Source organism: Microcaecilia unicolor, chromosome 6 (assembly GCF_901765095.1).
Source record: "Microcaecilia unicolor chromosome 6, aMicUni1.1, whole genome shotgun sequence".
Classification (NCBI taxonomy): Eukaryota; Metazoa; Chordata; class Amphibia; order Gymnophiona; family Siphonopidae; genus Microcaecilia; species Microcaecilia unicolor.
This window is the reverse complement of record NC_044036.1, coordinates 324,071,513-324,089,034: the sequence shown is the minus strand read 5'-3', so window position 1 is coordinate 324,089,034 and position 17,522 is coordinate 324,071,513. Positions and strand designations below refer to the sequence as shown.

At 43.6% G+C, this 17,522-nt stretch overlaps 1 protein-coding gene across 3 annotated transcripts in view; it reads right to left on the bottom strand.

Annotated features, from left to right (window-relative positions):
* Window positions 1–7,673: 7,673 nt before the first annotated feature.
* TOM1L1 (target of myb1 like 1 membrane trafficking protein) overlaps window positions 7,674–17,522 on the bottom strand; it is an 88,016-nt gene continuing 78,167 nt past the window's right edge. For 2 of the 3 annotated variants that reach the window (XM_030208367.1, XM_030208369.1), the window contains 3 exons: window positions 13,169–13,250; window positions 9,845–9,919; window positions 7,674–8,728 (listed from right to left, as the gene is read on the bottom strand). In XM_030208367.1, coding sequence (XP_030064227.1) covers window positions 9,853–9,919; window positions 13,169–13,250 — 149 coding nt within the window. In that variant the 3' untranslated portion in view covers window positions 7,674–8,728; window positions 9,845–9,852. Of the gene's footprint in view, window positions 8,756–9,844; window positions 9,920–13,168; window positions 13,251–17,522 lie in introns of all 3 variants that reach the window. The other variant, XM_030208368.1, reaches the window with a different exon arrangement.

Sequence of the window (17,522 nt, the reverse complement as noted above, 5' to 3'; positions counted from 1 at the left end):
GCCCTCCCAATCCATGTCCATCCATGCTCCTCTGTCCCCTGCCCCCTCCATTCATCCCTTTCCAGCAATTCCCCTCTCTCCCTGAGCCCTGCCCTCCCAATCCATGCCCATCCATGCCCCTCTGTCCCCTGCCCCCTCCATTCTTCCCTTTCCAGCAATTCCCCTCTCTTCCTTCCATGACCCCCCCCTCGCATCCATGCTCCTCTCTCTCCCATGTCCCAGCCTGGCCCGCCCTCTTCTTCCCCCCCCCCCCCTTTGCATCAATGCTGTCGTTTTTCCCCTGCCCTTCTGCTCCCATTGTTTAACTTTACTGCCCACCCTCTTCTCTCCCCCCCCACATCCCTTTTATTTTGTTTTTCTTTTTAAATTTACCTTCGTGGTGGCGGTTCCGGCAGCGCAGCGTCAGGGAAGGAGGCGGCGTTCCCGACGTCTAGCCTTCCCTTCGCTTTGTTCCGCCTTCTTCTGACGTCATCATTGACGTCAGAAGAAGGCGGAACACAGCGAAGGGAAGGCTAGAGACGTCGGGAGCGCCGCCTCATTCCCTGACGCTGCGCTGACGGAACCGCCACCACGGAGGTAAATCTAATATACTAAAACGCACCGTGCATGGGTGCGATCAGTTTGTTTGGTTTTTTTTCTGCCCTTGCGATCCGTTTTTTTCCCCGCCCTCGACGTCATGACGTTTGACGCGAGGGCGGGGCAGAGACCACGAATCCACGAACCCTTCAGGAATTGTTTGAGTGACTTCAGAACGTTGTCTTCAGAACGTTCACGGTGCGTTTTATTATATTAGATTAGCCCATAATGTCAAAGGCAAATGTACATTTGCTGCTCTTTGGTGTCTCATCGAGGCTGATTTCTGAGTGAGTCTGTGAGCACCATTTCAGAGTTGTAACTAAAGATGATTCTATTTCTAAGCAACTAGAATTTGACCACCTAGAATTACGCCTGTATTTTTTTTTTCTAAAGCATTGCAGAACAGGCACTAAATCTAACTACAGTGTTGAAAATCGGTGCTAGGTGCTTCACCTGCCTCTCTACCCTGACCCCAAAAATGCCCCTGGCAATTTAGTCACTTCGCCTGGGTACACTTCAAAGGAGCCAATTCAGCCGCCTAACTCTTGAAGTTAGGCAGCTAGTCTACTGAAAATTTACCCCATAGAGGCCAGTTTTCAAACTCCATGTCAGGTTTGTTCCTATGGACCTGCAAGCCAATTCTTAAAAAGCTTGATGTGCCACCCCTTTTTTCCTGCCAGGGCAAATAATTAAAGGTTTGTTTTTACCCATTGAAATACCATTGAAATGGCATAAGGTGCACCAAAGGGAGCTGGAAGACATACATTTCATCTTTACTCTGTGGATGCATACGTGAGTGAATATGAACCTTTCAACCTGTAGATCGAGCTTTCCCAAACCCTGATCTGGTAACCCTACAGCTAGCTGGGTTTTCAGGTTGATTGTGATCCTATCTATGCAACTTTATCTTATGTGTATTTATTTTTGTATTCTGAATGATGTTTTTATTCTATTGTAAGTGTTGAATTATCAAAGTTTATCAATAAATTTGTGGAAATCCTGAAAACAGAGATAGGTTTGGGAAGCCCTTGCTTACATAAAAAGATCAGGATGAGCAAAGGACCATAGGCTTGGAACTGTGCATGAACTGAAATAGATTGATTTGGCTAGTCCTTACTTTAAAAAAAAAAAAAAATAGCATTGTGTAAAACTGGATCCTTATTACAAAAGTCATAAGATCCAGATAGTGGGTAGGACTTGTTGGAGAGATGAGGCTTTTGTGATCTCAGAAAATACAAACAGAGAAAATCATTAAATTTTAGAGTCATGAATCCTATAGATTGTACTTCTGCAGTTTTCGTTGCTAATCGCAGAAATTTCATTCATCTTTTAATTTATTAAGGTATCTTTAATATATCATTTGTTGGAATGTATGGCTACCATATTCATGCATTCAGTTGCTACAAATCATTTTTACAAATGAAAACTTAGATTATCAAGATTGTACAGAGAGAATTGCTTTGGTTTATTTTATTACTATTGTGAACAAATTTAGGGCCTCTTTTATCAAGCATTGTCGGCATTGCCGCACCAGGGACCTCTAGCACGGCTTGATTAAAAGAGGCCCTTAGCCAGTACTCAGATCATCTGCAAGCAGAAAACCTGGCTCTGCACTACTGAAGTCAGAATGTGAATACAATCCACCGATGCACCTTGTCAGGCTGATTTGTATGCGTGTAAGGGGGATATTGGTGTATAAATACAGTAAATGTACATATTGTAAAGAAAACTATATAAATTTTTTTTAACGCTGCTTATTAAAACTGTTATTTTCTTTGCCTTTTTTCCACATCCTTCCATTTTTAAAAGAAGTTGAATATTGTATCGCTAATAGTCCTTTGTTAGAAACAAGAGAGATCAGCAGAAAAGGGCAACTTGGTCCATGTCCCCCAGTCTGCCCATTTGTACCTGCCTATGGTGCTGTCAAAGGTCTCCCTCCCTCTTCCATGTTAGTCCCTTTTGTCTTTTCAGGACTTGCTTGTAACAGGTGCTGGAAAAGTGTTCCAAATGTTGTTGTTGCAATCCTTTTGAGCCTTTCTTCTTTTACTCTTGCAGGCTGACCCCATGCCTTTGACCTCTTCCTTCTATAGGAAATGCTTCTTTTGGGAACTTTTATTTTCAGTGTAGTAAACAGGGCATCCTGCCCTTTTCTTTCTTCATATGGCAGAGGGCAGATATAAATCTGTGGAGGAGTGGTTAGGGTGGTGGACTTTGGTCCTGAGAAACTGAGTTCAGGCACAGGCAGCTCCTTGTGACTCTGGGCAAGTCACATAACCCTCCATTGCCCCATGTAAGCTGCATTGAGCCTGCCATGAGTGGGAAAGCGCGGGGTACAAATGTAACAAAAATAAAAGATAACTATTGGAGATTCTACATGGAATGTTGCTATTCCACTAGCAACATTCCATGTAGAAGGCTGCGCAGGCTTCTGTTTCTGCGAGTCTGACGTCCTGCACGTACGTGCAGGACGTCAGACTCACAGAAGCAGAAGCCTATGCGGCCACATTGGTGTGACTCTGGGCAAGTCACTTAACCCTCCATTGCCCCATGTAAGCCGCATTGAGCCTGCCATGAGTGGGAAAGCGCAGGGTACAAATGTAACAAAAATAAAATAGATACTATTGGAGATTCTACATGGAATGTTGCTATTCCACTAGCAACATTCCATGTAGAAGGCTGCGCAGGCTTCTGTTTCTGCGAGTCTGACGTCCTGCACGTCAGACTCACAGAAGCAGAAGCCTATGCGGCCACATTTGTGTGACTCTGGGCAAGTCACTTAACCCTCCATTGCCCCATGTAAGCCGCATTGAGCCTGCCATGAGTGGGAAAGCGCAGGGTACAAATGTAACAAAAATAAAATAGATACTATTGGAGATTCTACATGGAATGTTGCTATTCCACTAGCAACATTCCATGTAGAAGGCTGCGCAGGCTTCTGTTTCTGTGAGTCTGACGTCCTGCACGTACGTGCAGGACATCAGACTCACAGAAGCAGAAGCCTGCGCGGCCACATTGGTGATCTGCAAGCGCCGACTTCTACATGGAATGTTGCTAGTGGAATAGCAACATTCCATGTAGAATCTCAAATAGTAGCAACAGTGGAGGAGTGGCCTAGTGGTTAGGGTGGTGGACTTTGGTCCTGAGGAACTGAGTTCGATTCCCGGCACAGGCAGCTTCTTGTGACTCTAGGCAAGTCACTTAACCCTCCATTGCCTGCCGCATTGAGCCTGCCATGAGTGGGAAAGCGCAGGGTACAAATGTAACAAAAATAAAATAGATACTATTGGAGATTCTACATGGAATGTTGCTATTCCACTAGCAACATTCCATGTAGAAGGCTGCGCAGGCTTCTGTTTCTGTGAGTCTGACGTCCTGCACGTACGTACAGGACGTCAGACTCACAGGAGCAGAAGCCTGCGCGGCCACATTGGTGATCTGCAAGGGCCGACTTCTACATGGAATGTTGCTAGTGGAATAGCAACATTCCATGTAGAATCTCAAATAGTAGCAACAGTGGAGGAGTGGCCTAGTGGTTAGGGTGGTGGACTTTGGTCCTGAGGAACTAAGTTGGATTCCCACTTCAGGCACAGGCAGCTCCTTGTGACTCTGGGCAAGTCACTTAACCCTCCATTGCCCCATGTAAGCCGCATTGAGCCTGCCATGAGTGGGAAAGTGCAGGGTACAAATGTAACAAAAATAAATAAATACGGGTTAAAAGCAGGGTGAATAAATTATCTTCAGTCAGGTTTTATTATTCAGATTTTTATTATATTTTAAAAACCAACATAATTAAATTTCTCTTTAAAAAAAAAAAAAAAAAAAAAGGTTACAAATGCCATCTTGTGTGTGCAGATCTTATACATCCTTTTCATAGCAATGAACTAATGACTCTAGACAGTTGACCAAGGAGTGCTGTTACAATAACGGGTCTAAGTGAGCTTGACGGATGATTATAAAATAGGAGAAAAATCCCCAAGTAGTTGAACACAGGCTTACGATGCTGTCGTCCAATACTGACTTGTTCTGTTTGAGGGAGTTAGTTACTAAATTGTGGTAAAATATTGTTCCTGCATGGCCTGATGTTCACAGGGGCCATCTTAAAAGAGACTGGAGGTTTTCAAACGGTGGCAGCATCCCCTGGACCTACCAGCTCTTTCCCTGACCCCAGTATCCACAAATTTACTACCGGTCCACTTTCAACCTTTTATTATTTGTTACATTTGTATCCTAGCAACTCACAGCCAGCGGGTATAATAAGTCAAATGTGGAACATTAAATGATCGGAGCAGCAATAAGCTAAGTAGTTGTGGTGTGAGATATTTACTGATGGTATAGCACCGTTATAGAGTAAAGACCCACTGTTAAGGGAGGAGGATGGCAGGGGATCAATGATTATGCAATTGTCACCACACAATGATCATTTTATTGATTAAAAAGGTGGTACTGGTCTGAGGTCCCCTCCTCCTTGGTTCTCATTTAATGTTCCACATTTGACTTATTATACCCGCTGGCTGTGAGTTGTTGTTATTCATAATTCAGCGGAGGATTCCCTGTGACCGTTTGTTACATTTGTATCCCACATTTTCCCACCTCAATGTGGCTTACGTATAACCGTTAGCGGTGTTAGCTGGTCTGAACAAATACATAGTATGAATGAATACAAAGTGATATTGTGGTAGAATGAGGTACATGTATGGTAGGTACAATTGGGGGGAACCTGCCAGCCTTGGAGGTAGAGGCGACTTGGGACTGCTTAGGTGATTTAGAGCCCTCCCCCCCCCCCAAGTAGATCGGGGGGCTGTTCTGGACATGTGGTGGTGGGGTTATCAGCATGGCACTTAAATTTACCTCCAATATCTTTCAGATGGCCCCTGGGAGTATCGGGTCATGTGTTAGCAGATCCTGTGCTCTGTGGGAGAAGCCATAACTCCAAAGCTACTACTACTAATCATTTCTGCTGCTATTTTTCCAAGAAGAACCTAGTTTGTAAAGTTCAGCATAAGCTGTGTTATTTGATTTGTATAATAATGAGGTATTTGCATGCTTTGAATTTCTGTGTAGCATGCGTTAAAGGAAAATGGGACTTTGATATACTGCCTTTCTGAGGTTTTTGCAACTACATTCAAAGCGGTTTACATATATTCAGGTACTTATTTTGTACCAGGGCTGATGGAGGGTTAAGTGACTTGCCCAGAGTCACAAGGAGCTGCAGTGGGAATCGAACTCAGTTCCCCAGGATCAAAGTCCACTGCAGGCAACTAATGTAGGATTTTGTCTTTTAATTTGCACAAAGTGGCAAAAATCTTGCATTATCCCCTTTAATGTGGGTTTATCCCTCTGAGGTGGAAACCTAAAGGAACAGGAAGAAACTGCTGAGCCTGAACAATAAATAAAAGTTTTATCTTCCTGTGTGTTCTGGTATTGACAAAGCCTGACACTAGTAAAGGGAACACTGTTCAGACATTTCTTTCTGTGAGTAAAATTGTATTTATCTTCTTGAAAATATGCCCTTCCATCCTCTGTGCGTACCAGTGCATGCACTGTTCACAGGTTCTTCTATACCCATATTGTCAAGACTGGCGGATTTCAGAAGAGCTTACAGCTGTACCAATAAACTGCAGCCTCCACAGGGAATTCATTTGTGCCTTCAAAAGTAGCTGGTGTGTACTATCACTGCCAGCTGGGGGACAATGTTTATGTAAGAAAAGTGTCAATACTTTTTACATTTATCACAATAATAGCAGCTAAAGCTTGAACTCACATTCTGTAATATCTTTGGGGTTCTTTTAGCAATGCACGTTGAGTCTGGATCATGTCGGGGTATCTATATGCCTTATTTAAAAAAAATTAAAAAAAAAAACCAATGTAGAACAAAATTTCTGTAAGTTGAACATTCCTCCTCCGTGCTTTGCACTGAAGCTACAATCTTGTTTTGAGTTTAAACCTTAAAGAAAGAAGGTGCTTGAAGAGTGCAAAGATCCTCAGAATCGATCACAGCACAGCAAATTTGGCCATGGCTTAAATAAGACTTTGAACAACCAAGAGAAAAGATCAAAATACCATATATCAAAATGCACAAAATACTTGTAAATACTAAATATGGTAAGTTGTAGGAAATACAGGTATTCAAAAATGTTCTAATAGTTTCACTGTCGCCAACTATGAGCGCAACAGAAGTCGTCCATAGTTTTGGCAAGGTCTCCGGAAGAAGCCTTCATGAAACAGAACAATCTGGTATAATTTCAGATTTCCAATAGTCCTATGAGAAGATATTAAGTTGGTGACAGTGAAACTAATGAAAAGACATATATTTGTCAACAGTGAATCCATTTTGCTGTGCAGCTCAAAGCTAAGTATTAATTTTCTTGGCTGTTGGTAGAAGTTTTTGATTGTGAATTACAGAGTTTAAGAATTTTTTCCTACCACACAACCATTGTTAGGAAGTTTTTCTAGACCTACTAGTAAAAAAGGCCCGTTTCTGACACAAATGAAACGGGCGCTAGCAAGGTTTTCCTCGGAGTGTGTATGTTTGAGAGAGTGTATGTGAGAGTGACTGTGTGTGAGAGAGTGAATGTGCGAGTGTGTGTGTGTGTGTGTGTGAGAGAAAGTGAGTCTGGGTACGAGTGTGTCTGTGAGAGAGAGAGAGAGTGTGTGTGCGCAAGTGCATATGTGTGAGACAGATACAGTGTGTGCGAAAGAGAAAGTGTGTGTGACACAGACTCTCTGTGAGACTGAGTGTATGAGACCAAGAGTGTGACTGTGTGACACATAGAGAGTGAATGTGATAGTGTGAGACATAGAGTGTGTGAGAGTGAGGGAGAGAAAGACATTGTGAGAGAGAGAGTGTGTGTGTGTGTGTGTGTGACAGAGATACCTCCCCCCACTCTGGTGTCAGGCTCCCCCCTCTCTCTGTCTCTGGTGTCTGAGCGTTACTGTGCAGGACGCTGAGCTCTGGCTGTGCTTCAAGGAACTGACCAATCCTATTTAATAGAATGCACCTCCAACATTCTGAAGCCGAGAAACCTCATGTGGTTGGTCACTTCTGCTTGTGACAAACCCGGAAGTACGTGATGTCAATTCAGGAGATGGATACAGAGAGCAGGAATGCCTCAGCCATGCAGTCAGCTTCAGAATGTTGGAGGTGCGTTTTATTATATAGGATGATTACTTTTTTGACCGATCACATTAATATGTATGTGGCTTTGAGCTAAAATATTGTTGATAAGGTCTGAATGAGGTCTTTTCCTCCTTATTTTGAATACCTGTATTTCCTACAACTTACCATATTAAATAAGACTTAGCCCAGTATGTTTTAGTGCAGTCCTGTTCTGTATAGTAATAGAACCATACTTTGTATTAATTTTGATGTGCTTATGGTCCTTAAGCATGTACTGCTTTGTAAAATGAAGCTAAGGTGTATCGTGGTGCAGGTCTCACTGTACTGTTCTCAGATTTAATTTTGGAAATTGACAATTGACTTTTAATCCATATTTTTCCAGGTATGTTTTATTCTGCATGAATAGGGGGGAAAAAACCCTACTCTGAAATGTTTTTAGCTAATCACAATTAATTTGATATCTACAGAATATTAAAATAGAATAATAAAAATACCCTCTGCATTCTCTTCTCTGGTCTTACAGTAATTGTGCTCAAGATAAGCTGTAGTTCATGTATGGTAGATAGAGGTCCCTGCCCAAGAAGATGGGACAATGAGGGCAAAATGACTTGCCCAAGGTCACAAACAGCCTTAATAAGAGAAGAGAGATTTAAACACTGGCTTCGCGGTTCACTGCTGTAACCTCTAGGCCTCTCCTTGATGCAGTCAAGTACAAATACAGAAGCAGTACACACGTTTCTAGGAGAATACGTTCTGTGTTGCATCAGGGGACATGGTATGATACAAATGGGAAGTCCTATGGTAAGCTGTTGGATCTTGTGCTGAAAGTTTGTTCAGAGATTGTAGCTGTCGACATTCTTAGAGGAGCTGCATTTTCAGTGGTCCATGGTGCATTCCACCCTGAGTAGTGGAGCTGTTGGTGAATTTTTAGATTTGCATATTATCCTTGCTTCATCCACTATGTCACTACTGTCGCTGTAAAATGCTGTATTCCCCATTCCATGCCACTCTCTCAGTATTTGTATCCCATCAAAACTGCAGCACAGAAGAAAATAGTTTTGACTGAAATGAGAACAAAAGATGTATTCTATGTTTACTGCAAAGCTTCTCAGCCAAACTCCTCTCCAGTCAAGGCAGGAGTAAATATATCCTGTGAGATGTAGCTCTTTGACCCTAGCATGTATTTACCCTTGCAACGACTTTTTCCATTGAACCCAGAGATCTTAGCATTAAAATATAGGATTAAAATAATGCTACAATCAAGGAATGGAAAAGTAGAGGGCTGAAAAATAATGATGAACAGAAATATCATTTGTGGCCGAGCATCTAATTTACCTACTTTCTGGGATAGATTTTAGGCCAGTCCTGGATTTATGACAACCCTAACCTAGTGCATTATGGGACCTGCAGCAATGATTCTGCGGGATAGAACTGTAGAATACATATACTGCTCTGCTTTGGGATGTACATTTAAAGCCAGAATTCACCAAAAAGCCTCCCTTCCAGAACTAGGGCCCCCTTTTACTAGACAGCGTGCCCTAAATGCTGTGCATCCTATTTTATACCTACGGGCCGTGGTGTGGCACTTCAGGGGTTGCTAATGTCCGCTAGCATGTGCTAAGCTTTAATAAGACATAAGCATCGCCATGCTGGGACAGACCAAGGATCCATCGAGCCCAGAACCCTGTCTCTGACAGCGGCCAAAAGAACAAGTGTTTTGTCCCGCCCATCCCAGAAATAGTGGATTATTCCTACGTCCATTTAATAAAATTCTATGTCCTTTTCCTCCAGGAAGCCGATAAGACATAAGCATCGTATAAAAGGGCTCAGAGGTAACTTGGCAGCTCTGTTGTGTGGATCATATCTTAGCCTGCAGGACCCAAACACCTACAAGGGAAGTATTGCATGCAAATCTATCTCATGCCCATTTAATTAGCGATATCCTGAAACCCTAACTAGCTCTGTGTGTCCCAGGGCCTGGGTTGAGAACTCGTTAAGCAGTGTTGGCTCTCAGTCTGCCTAATATGTAAAGCGATCACAAAATAATCCCATTTTTCCCTTTTGTGCAGTGGTACAAAATCAGTACATCATTTGAAATTTTACCCTCGGAAGGAATCATATAAGATCTTTTCACGCACATAGAAACCCTACCGTAGATTTCAGCATTGGGACTGCATCTTAGACTCTGGCTTGGTGAGAAAACTGTCAATGTCTTCATAAATAACTCTGGAATAAGAGCAAAGGTTTTAGAAAAGATAGTATGCTATGTTTCAGAACAATAAACGCTTACATTTTCAGTATAGTGCTTTCTGAAAACCGGACTGGCTGGGCTGCCTCCAGGATCAGGTTTGGGAACCACTGGTATAGTACTTAAAAGTTAGACATCATGACATTTTGAATGAGTTGTGTTAACAGAAAGCTCTATATGACAATTGTGTAAGTTGACATCTGCATTTGGGTGCCCTGATGAAATGCGGGTCACACCAATTCTACAATAGCTTCTATATGACCAGATAGCATTATGTAAAGGGTCCTTTTACTAAGGTGAGCTAATGGATTTAGGGGCCCTTTTACTAAAGAGTGTTAGGGCTGCCACCATGTTATTATTATTATTACATTTGTACCCTGCGCTTTCCCACTCAAAGCAGGTTCAATGCGGCTTACATAGTAATAGGGATTACAGGTTATTGATGAGAAAATAAAAGTTAAATATAACAGAATAACAAAAGTGATAGGTAGGTAGGTAGAGGACAGGGGTGAAAGAGTAGGAGAGGGGTAAGCAAGGCTAGAAGAGGCAGAAGGGGGATGGGTACAGGATAAGCAAATAGAAATTTTGGTTGGAAAGATAGCTAAGGTCAATGTCGTTGTCTCCTGGATGGGTAAGTAGGATTCATAGAATTCGTTTGGGTCATGTTGGTGTGTGCAAATCAGTGCCGAAACAGGGTACCTTGTAGAGTCTTCAATAAATTGAATTTTGAAATTTGCCCGTTTCTTCCTAGTTCTGCTCCCACTCCCTTTTTGCTCCTGCAAATCAGCCCTACCACGTGCCAACTCCAGCCAGTGGCGTAGCCACAGGTGGGCCGGGGCCCACCCACTTAGGGCTCAGGCCCACCAACAGTAGCACACATTTAGCGGTAGCTGGTGTGGAACCCAAGCTCCACCAGCTGAAGACTTCCCCCTGATGGTAATGAAAATGCTAGTCCCCACGATACCGGCACCTGTGCATGCTCAGTTTTCAGCGCATGCCTGCTGCAGACCACCAAGGTGGAAAGAAGCATTTTCCCGGCAGCTCAGATATTTTTTTGGTGGTGGTGGGGAGAACACTTGGTGCCCAGCCACTTCTTGCCCTGGCCCACCCAAAATCTGTTGTCTGGCTATTTTTTCTAGCACCAGGGTCATGCCATAAGTATATAATGGGCTGTGTGGAATTGAGCGCTCCTTTGTGAAAGGACCCCAAAGTGATGCATGTAGGGGAGAGGAACCCAAACTATAGCTATGTGATGCAAGGTTCCACCGCCCAGGGAAAGGATCTAGGTGTCCTCATTGATGATACACTGGAAACCTCTGCTCAGTGTGCAGCGGTGGCTAAGAAAGCAAATAGAAATGTTAGGAATTATTAGGAAAGGACTGGAAAACAAAACTGAGAATCTTATAATGCCTTTGCATCACTCCATGGTGTGAGCACACCTCGAATATATTGTGTGCACTTCCGGTCACCGCATCTCAAAAAAGATATAGCGGAATTAGAAAAGGGTACAGAGATGGGTGACCAAAATGATAAAGGGGGATGGGACAAGTTCCCTATGAGGAAAGGCCAAAGCGGCTAGGTCTCTTCAGCTTGGAGAAGAGATGGCTGAGGGGAGATATGATAGAGGTTTATAAAATAATGAGTGAAGTAGAACGGGTAGATGTGAATCACTTGTTTACTCTTTCCAAAAATAAAAGGACTAGGGGACACGCAATGAAGCTACTAAGTAGTAAATTTAAAACAATTTGGAGAACATATTTTTTGCTCCACTTGTAATTAAACTCTGGAAATCGTTGCCAGAGAATGTTGTAAAAGCAGTTAGCTTAGCAGGGTTTTAAAAAGGTTTGGATAACATCCTAAAGAAAAATCCATAAGCAATTATTAACATGGCCTGTTCCACTCCACTCATTATTGTATAGACTTCTGTCTCCCCTCAGCCACCCTAGTTGGGTTTTCGGGTCAGATCTGGGAAGCCCTGGCATAGGGTACTTGCAAGGCCTAGAACAGAACTGGTCCGGTACTCAAAAGCAGTTATCTGAGCAGCAGCACCTTCTATCTAAATAAGTTCTGTTGACAGACTTTCAGCACAATTCTCCAAATCACCACAGATAGCCCTGGCACTATCCAGATACTGCAGAGCGAGAACAGTCCCCAGAGTTATCCAGTTAGCGGTAAGGTTTGTTCCAGTAACTAAATAGCTATCGGGATAATGGTAGGACAGCAAAGGCCTCTCCTAACTTTATCATGTTAGCTCTTCAATTAACGCCCCACATCTTAACCTATGTGCATTGAATTGACTTAGCATTCACTAAATTTTTAAGGCAGCCTAACAAATTGAGGGGCCCTTTTACCAAGCAGCACTAGAAAGTGGTCTGCAATAGCCCCAATGCAGGTCTTTCGCACATGCTGAGGCCACTTTTTCGCTGCTGGTAAAAGGCAGCTTTTCTATTTTTCCCAATTATGACCATAAGCTAATTTTCGCATTAGCGCTTGGTAATTAATGTGTAAGCCCTTACCACCAACTATTTTGTACGTGGTAAGGGCTCATGTCAGTGGCGTAGCTACGTGGGGCCTGGGCCCCCGTGAATTTAGCCCTGGACCCCCCTGCCGATGACCCGCCCGACCCCCCCTCCCGCCGCCAACCCGCCATCGCCGTGCAGGACGTCAGAAACAGAAGGAAGCCTTTTGCGAGAAGAGGACCTCAGCTGGCTGGAGTTAGGATCCCCCACCAGCAAAGGCAGGCGACGGCGGGTTAGTGGCGGGGGGGCTAAAATGTGCCCCCTCACCTCGGGCTCTGGACCCCCCTCCTGCTGAAATCTGGCTATGCCCCTGGCTCACGTGCAAATTTTGCACTAATCAGTTAGCGTGTGGCAATGGCCACACGCAAACCGATTAGCATAGCTCCACCCACTCTCCACTCCCAAACACCCCAGCTACAAGAATAAATTTTACTTTATAGCACATGAGTAGTGTGCGCCAATTCCCGAAACTCCCGCGGAATGCCTGAGCACGCTGCGCATGCGTTAGTTCTGACTGCAGCTTAGTAAAATGGCCCTGAATGTGTGTTAACAATTGCACCTTTCTAAAATAAGAACATATGTTGCATGAAAGGGTTTTATGGTCTTTCAATAATTTACATATTATAAAACAGAACAATGTGTGTATCACCCATAGAGACTAGAGTGCTACTGCATTGAAATAGATTTGTTACGTTTTAGGTTACTTACTCTGTCTTGTTACTGTTTGCTAAAGGGTCAAACTCTATCACCTCATAGTAATTAGGTGGTGATGGACTGTCTTTGGCAACATCTGAAACAAAAGACGATCAACAAAATGCAATTTAAAAGCAGATTCATGACATGTAAGGATGTATGGAAGCAATGGAGACAGGCCACACAGATAGAAGTCATGTGAACCTGGATAAATACAGAGAAACATGACCGCAGATAACAGCCAAATGGCCCATCCAGTCTGCCCATCCACAGCACTCACTGTCTCCTCCTTAGATCCCATGTGCCAGTCCCATACTTTCTTAAATTCAATGGAGAGAGACAGTCACAGCTGGTACCTTTGAACCAGCCGAGCTGCTCTCTCACATGAGAAACCAATCAATTGTATCTGAATTGACAAGTAATTCAATTTCTTTCTCATAAGTAGCTTTGAGTCTTTTATATCCACTAATTGGCTTTGGCATTAAAGACTCAGACCCAGAGAACACTTATGTGTAGCTGTGGTACTATATTCCCGTAACTAATTGGTTGTACGTGTCGCTTGTATATTTTTTGGAGTCTCAGATATAGAGGTAATTTCATGTAGCAATATTCTGTACTCCCAGTGAGATATCACTGATCTGTTAATTGTACAAATACTTGATGAGGTATCTGGCCTAGTGGTTAGGGTGGTGGACTTTGGTCCTGGGGAACTAAGGAACTGGAGTTCGATTCCCGGCACAGGCAGCTCCTTGTGACTCTGGGCAAGTCACTTAACCCTCCATTGCCCGCTGCATTGAGCCTGCCATGAGTGGGAAAGCGCGGGGTACAAATGTAACAAAAAATAAATAAATAAATAAATAAATAAAGAGCAAACTGGGTGATTTATTTACTCCTAGGTATTGGTGGGTGGACTGCCATCTTGGGAGGGATAAATATACCCTAAAAAAAACAAACAAAAGTCCTCATCTTTCCAGCCATGAAGAAGGGGAGAGGGATACCAGAGATCAACTGAAGTTTGTGACACTAGGGCAAGAATGAAATGGGGCAGATCAGGAGGGTCTAATGATCCTTGTCTGCCATCTCGGGCTATGTTTCTATGTTTAATTATTTAGGTTTCAACATTTTTATTAATGAAGCACAGAAATAATGCTCAAAAATGGTGGTTACATCTTGTAAATGTCTCTACAAACAATCAACACACACCAAGTATTGAAATTATACGATATTGCTTGTCTCCATTAATCTTTTTACTTTATCCCCCCCCCCCTCCTATATTATTAACTAACATGTTATCATCAACCTCTAATAACAACAAATTCTCCCCCTCCCTTTCCCCCCAACTTTCCTTACTGCCAATTGACACCGTGTGTTCAAACGCTGGGCCCCCCAAATTATAACCACCTGCCTGTGTCAACTGTGCAGCCACAAAGCCTCAAATTAGGATCAAACCTTACTATACGGGCTTATACCCCTCCACAGGCGAGCCAGGGGGCCTGTGCTCTGATGGCCCCCCTACCCCCCTACGGAGGACATCCATTTCACCCTGGGAAAGGACTAATAGAACTCCAAATAAAACAGTCTCCTCTCCTGCCCCCCTCCCTAAACCCTCCCTCCCCCTCCCCCCCCCCCAGCCATGGTCTGCTCTCCCGTCTTGTCAGTTGCTAAAGGGTTGGTAGAAAAAGATCTCTATTCCCATTTAATTCCCATCAGTTGCCGGTGGAACTTTAGACAATGCTCCAAGTTTATTAATAATGTGGCTCCTCGCCCTATGAGACAGGGTGTTAATATAACCTTCCCAGGTAAGGAAAAAATAGCCTTGTGTCCGAGGGTTAAGCAGGGAGTCCCGGAGCTCCATCATAAGTAAGTCATGTAAGCGATTCCTCCATTGCCAGAAGGAGGGGTTCATTTCTTGCGTCCAGTTAACAAGTATGCACTTCATGCCCACCAGAAACGCCTTATGGGCCATTATGTTCTGGTATCTCGTACCCCCCTCTACTGGCGCGTGGCAACCCAACAAAATGGTCGTAGGCTGCATGTTTAATTATTTAAATACCCAGGACCTGATATTCAGTACTACTAAACCAGGTAGGAGAAGCTTCTACCTGGCCAAGTCGTACCCGGATTTTCAGTGGCACATAACTGGATATGACAACTACTGAAACAGTAAAGATTCTGGGCGTCACACATGATGCCAAACTCTTTCAAATCTCAAGTACTGAATTTTCACACCTATACCCCTGAATTCTACAAAACGCGCTAAAAATTGCACGCACAAATTTAACTGAATAACGAACTAATTAGTGCTGATAATCGGCTTTTTAACAAGAAATTATTGGCACTAATTAGAATTAATTAAAATGTACGCACACAAGTTTAGGTGCGAGTCAAAAAAGGGGGTGCGGAAATGGGAGGGTCATAGATGGATGGGGGCCTTCCTTTCAGTTACATGTAAGAGGTCAAAGTCACGTCTAATCAAAGTCCGTGATATGTCTGTCCCATAGCAGATTAGGAATCCTTTGGCTGGCTGGCAAGTCCTAGTGGGCGTGGGGATCCCCCCCACACTGACGTCACTCCCTCCTGGGGTGTTTTTTCCCACCAGGCTGTCCTCCCTTCTCACGAATCCCCTTGAGGGGACCCTACTCAGACTCCCTCTGCCCCCCCTCCCCCAGCAGAGGTTTCCAGCAACCAGCCACTCCAAAGTCCGCCTGTTCAGCTCCGGATTTCCTCCTCGGTACTCAGGGTCTCGATGGGGGTAAGGCAACCAAAGACCCAGATCCACTTTTCAGAATCCCTTTTATCACTTCTCCGCCCACTTCTGGAGGCTGGGCTCCCCCTATTTCTACCCACTGGACCTGCTTTGCCAGTCCTATTGCCATAGTGACACCCATAAAATCCTCCCACCTTCTGCCTACAGCAGAGGCACTTTTCGGTGGGGGGGGGGGGGGGTCATATATGTAAGTAGTGCAAATGAATTATGAATATATGTATAGGCAGTGCCTGCTCTGGCAAGTAGCCATTTGATTTACACCTGCAACTTATCCGTTTAGCAGCTAGAAATCATCTTAACCCAATGGTTGTCAACCCAGTCCTCAGGACACACCTAGCCAGTCAGGTTTTCAGGATACCCACAATGAATATGCATGAGATAAATATGCATGCACTGCATCCACTGTATGGAAATCTATCTGATTCATATTCATTGTGGGTAACCTGAAACTGGCTACTACTACTACTACTTAACATTTCTAGAGCGCTACTAGGGTTACGCAGCGCTGTACAATTTAACAAAGAGAAACAGTCCCTGCTCAAAGAGCTTACATTCTAATAGACAAGTGAACGGTCGGTCCGATAGGGGCAGTCAAATTGGGGCAGTCTGGATTCACTGAACTGGCTGGCTAGATGTGTCCCGAGGACTGGGTTGAGAACCCCTGCCTTAACCTGACAGTCGTCGGCTCTGCCTCCGCTCTCTCCAAACCCCGGCTCCTTTATATCCAGATAAAATCTGGGCTTTCAGTGAGCTGAACCACCTGGTTTTATCAGGATAAGGGTTATGAATATCCGGTTGGTGAGTTATGCGCTCACCATCAGCTGGCACTGGAATACCAGATCCTTTGTTTTCATCAAATAATTTAAGAAGGCACTCCAGCACTTCACTGAGAAATCTTCTTAAATTTCTGCAGAATGGAAAACTGTAAGTTGCTAAAATACGTACTGTACCTGAATGTACACTGCTGCAATAGCTTTCAGGCCAGCAGGCGGTACATAAGAGATTAAAGGGCCCTTTTACTAAAACGCACTAGAATATGGGGCTTGGAATTTTTTTAATGTAGGTCTTTACCATGCACTAAGGCCATATTAAGGATTTTTTGGATTTGCTAATTTTTTTCATTAGCACATGAGACTTGCAAAAAAGTAATGCGAGAACGCTTACTGGCCCCTATTTAAAAGGTGTTACGTGCTCCTGCATTAACTCCCAAATTCCATAAAAACGCTAAAAATTGCATATGTAAATTTGGCCGCACACCCAATTAGCACACGCGTTTTGACTAACAAGCTAATTAGAGGCAATAATTGGCTTTTTAACAAGCAATTAATGGCACTAGATTCAATTAACATGTTCAGGTGCTTATCTTTAAGCACGGTTTATAGAATACCGCTATGTGTTTTTTTTTCGGTGCTGATTTTTTTTTTACTATTTATAGAATTCCCTCCTAAGTCTGTATTATCCGGTTAGCGTGTGCTAATCAGAACACTGTAGCTGGATAACGCTTCCACACCCAACCCCGCCGATGGCACGCCCCTTCCTGAAAAAAAAATTAGAAAAAATATAAACAACACACAATTAGCACACGCTGCCAGGCAAATTACT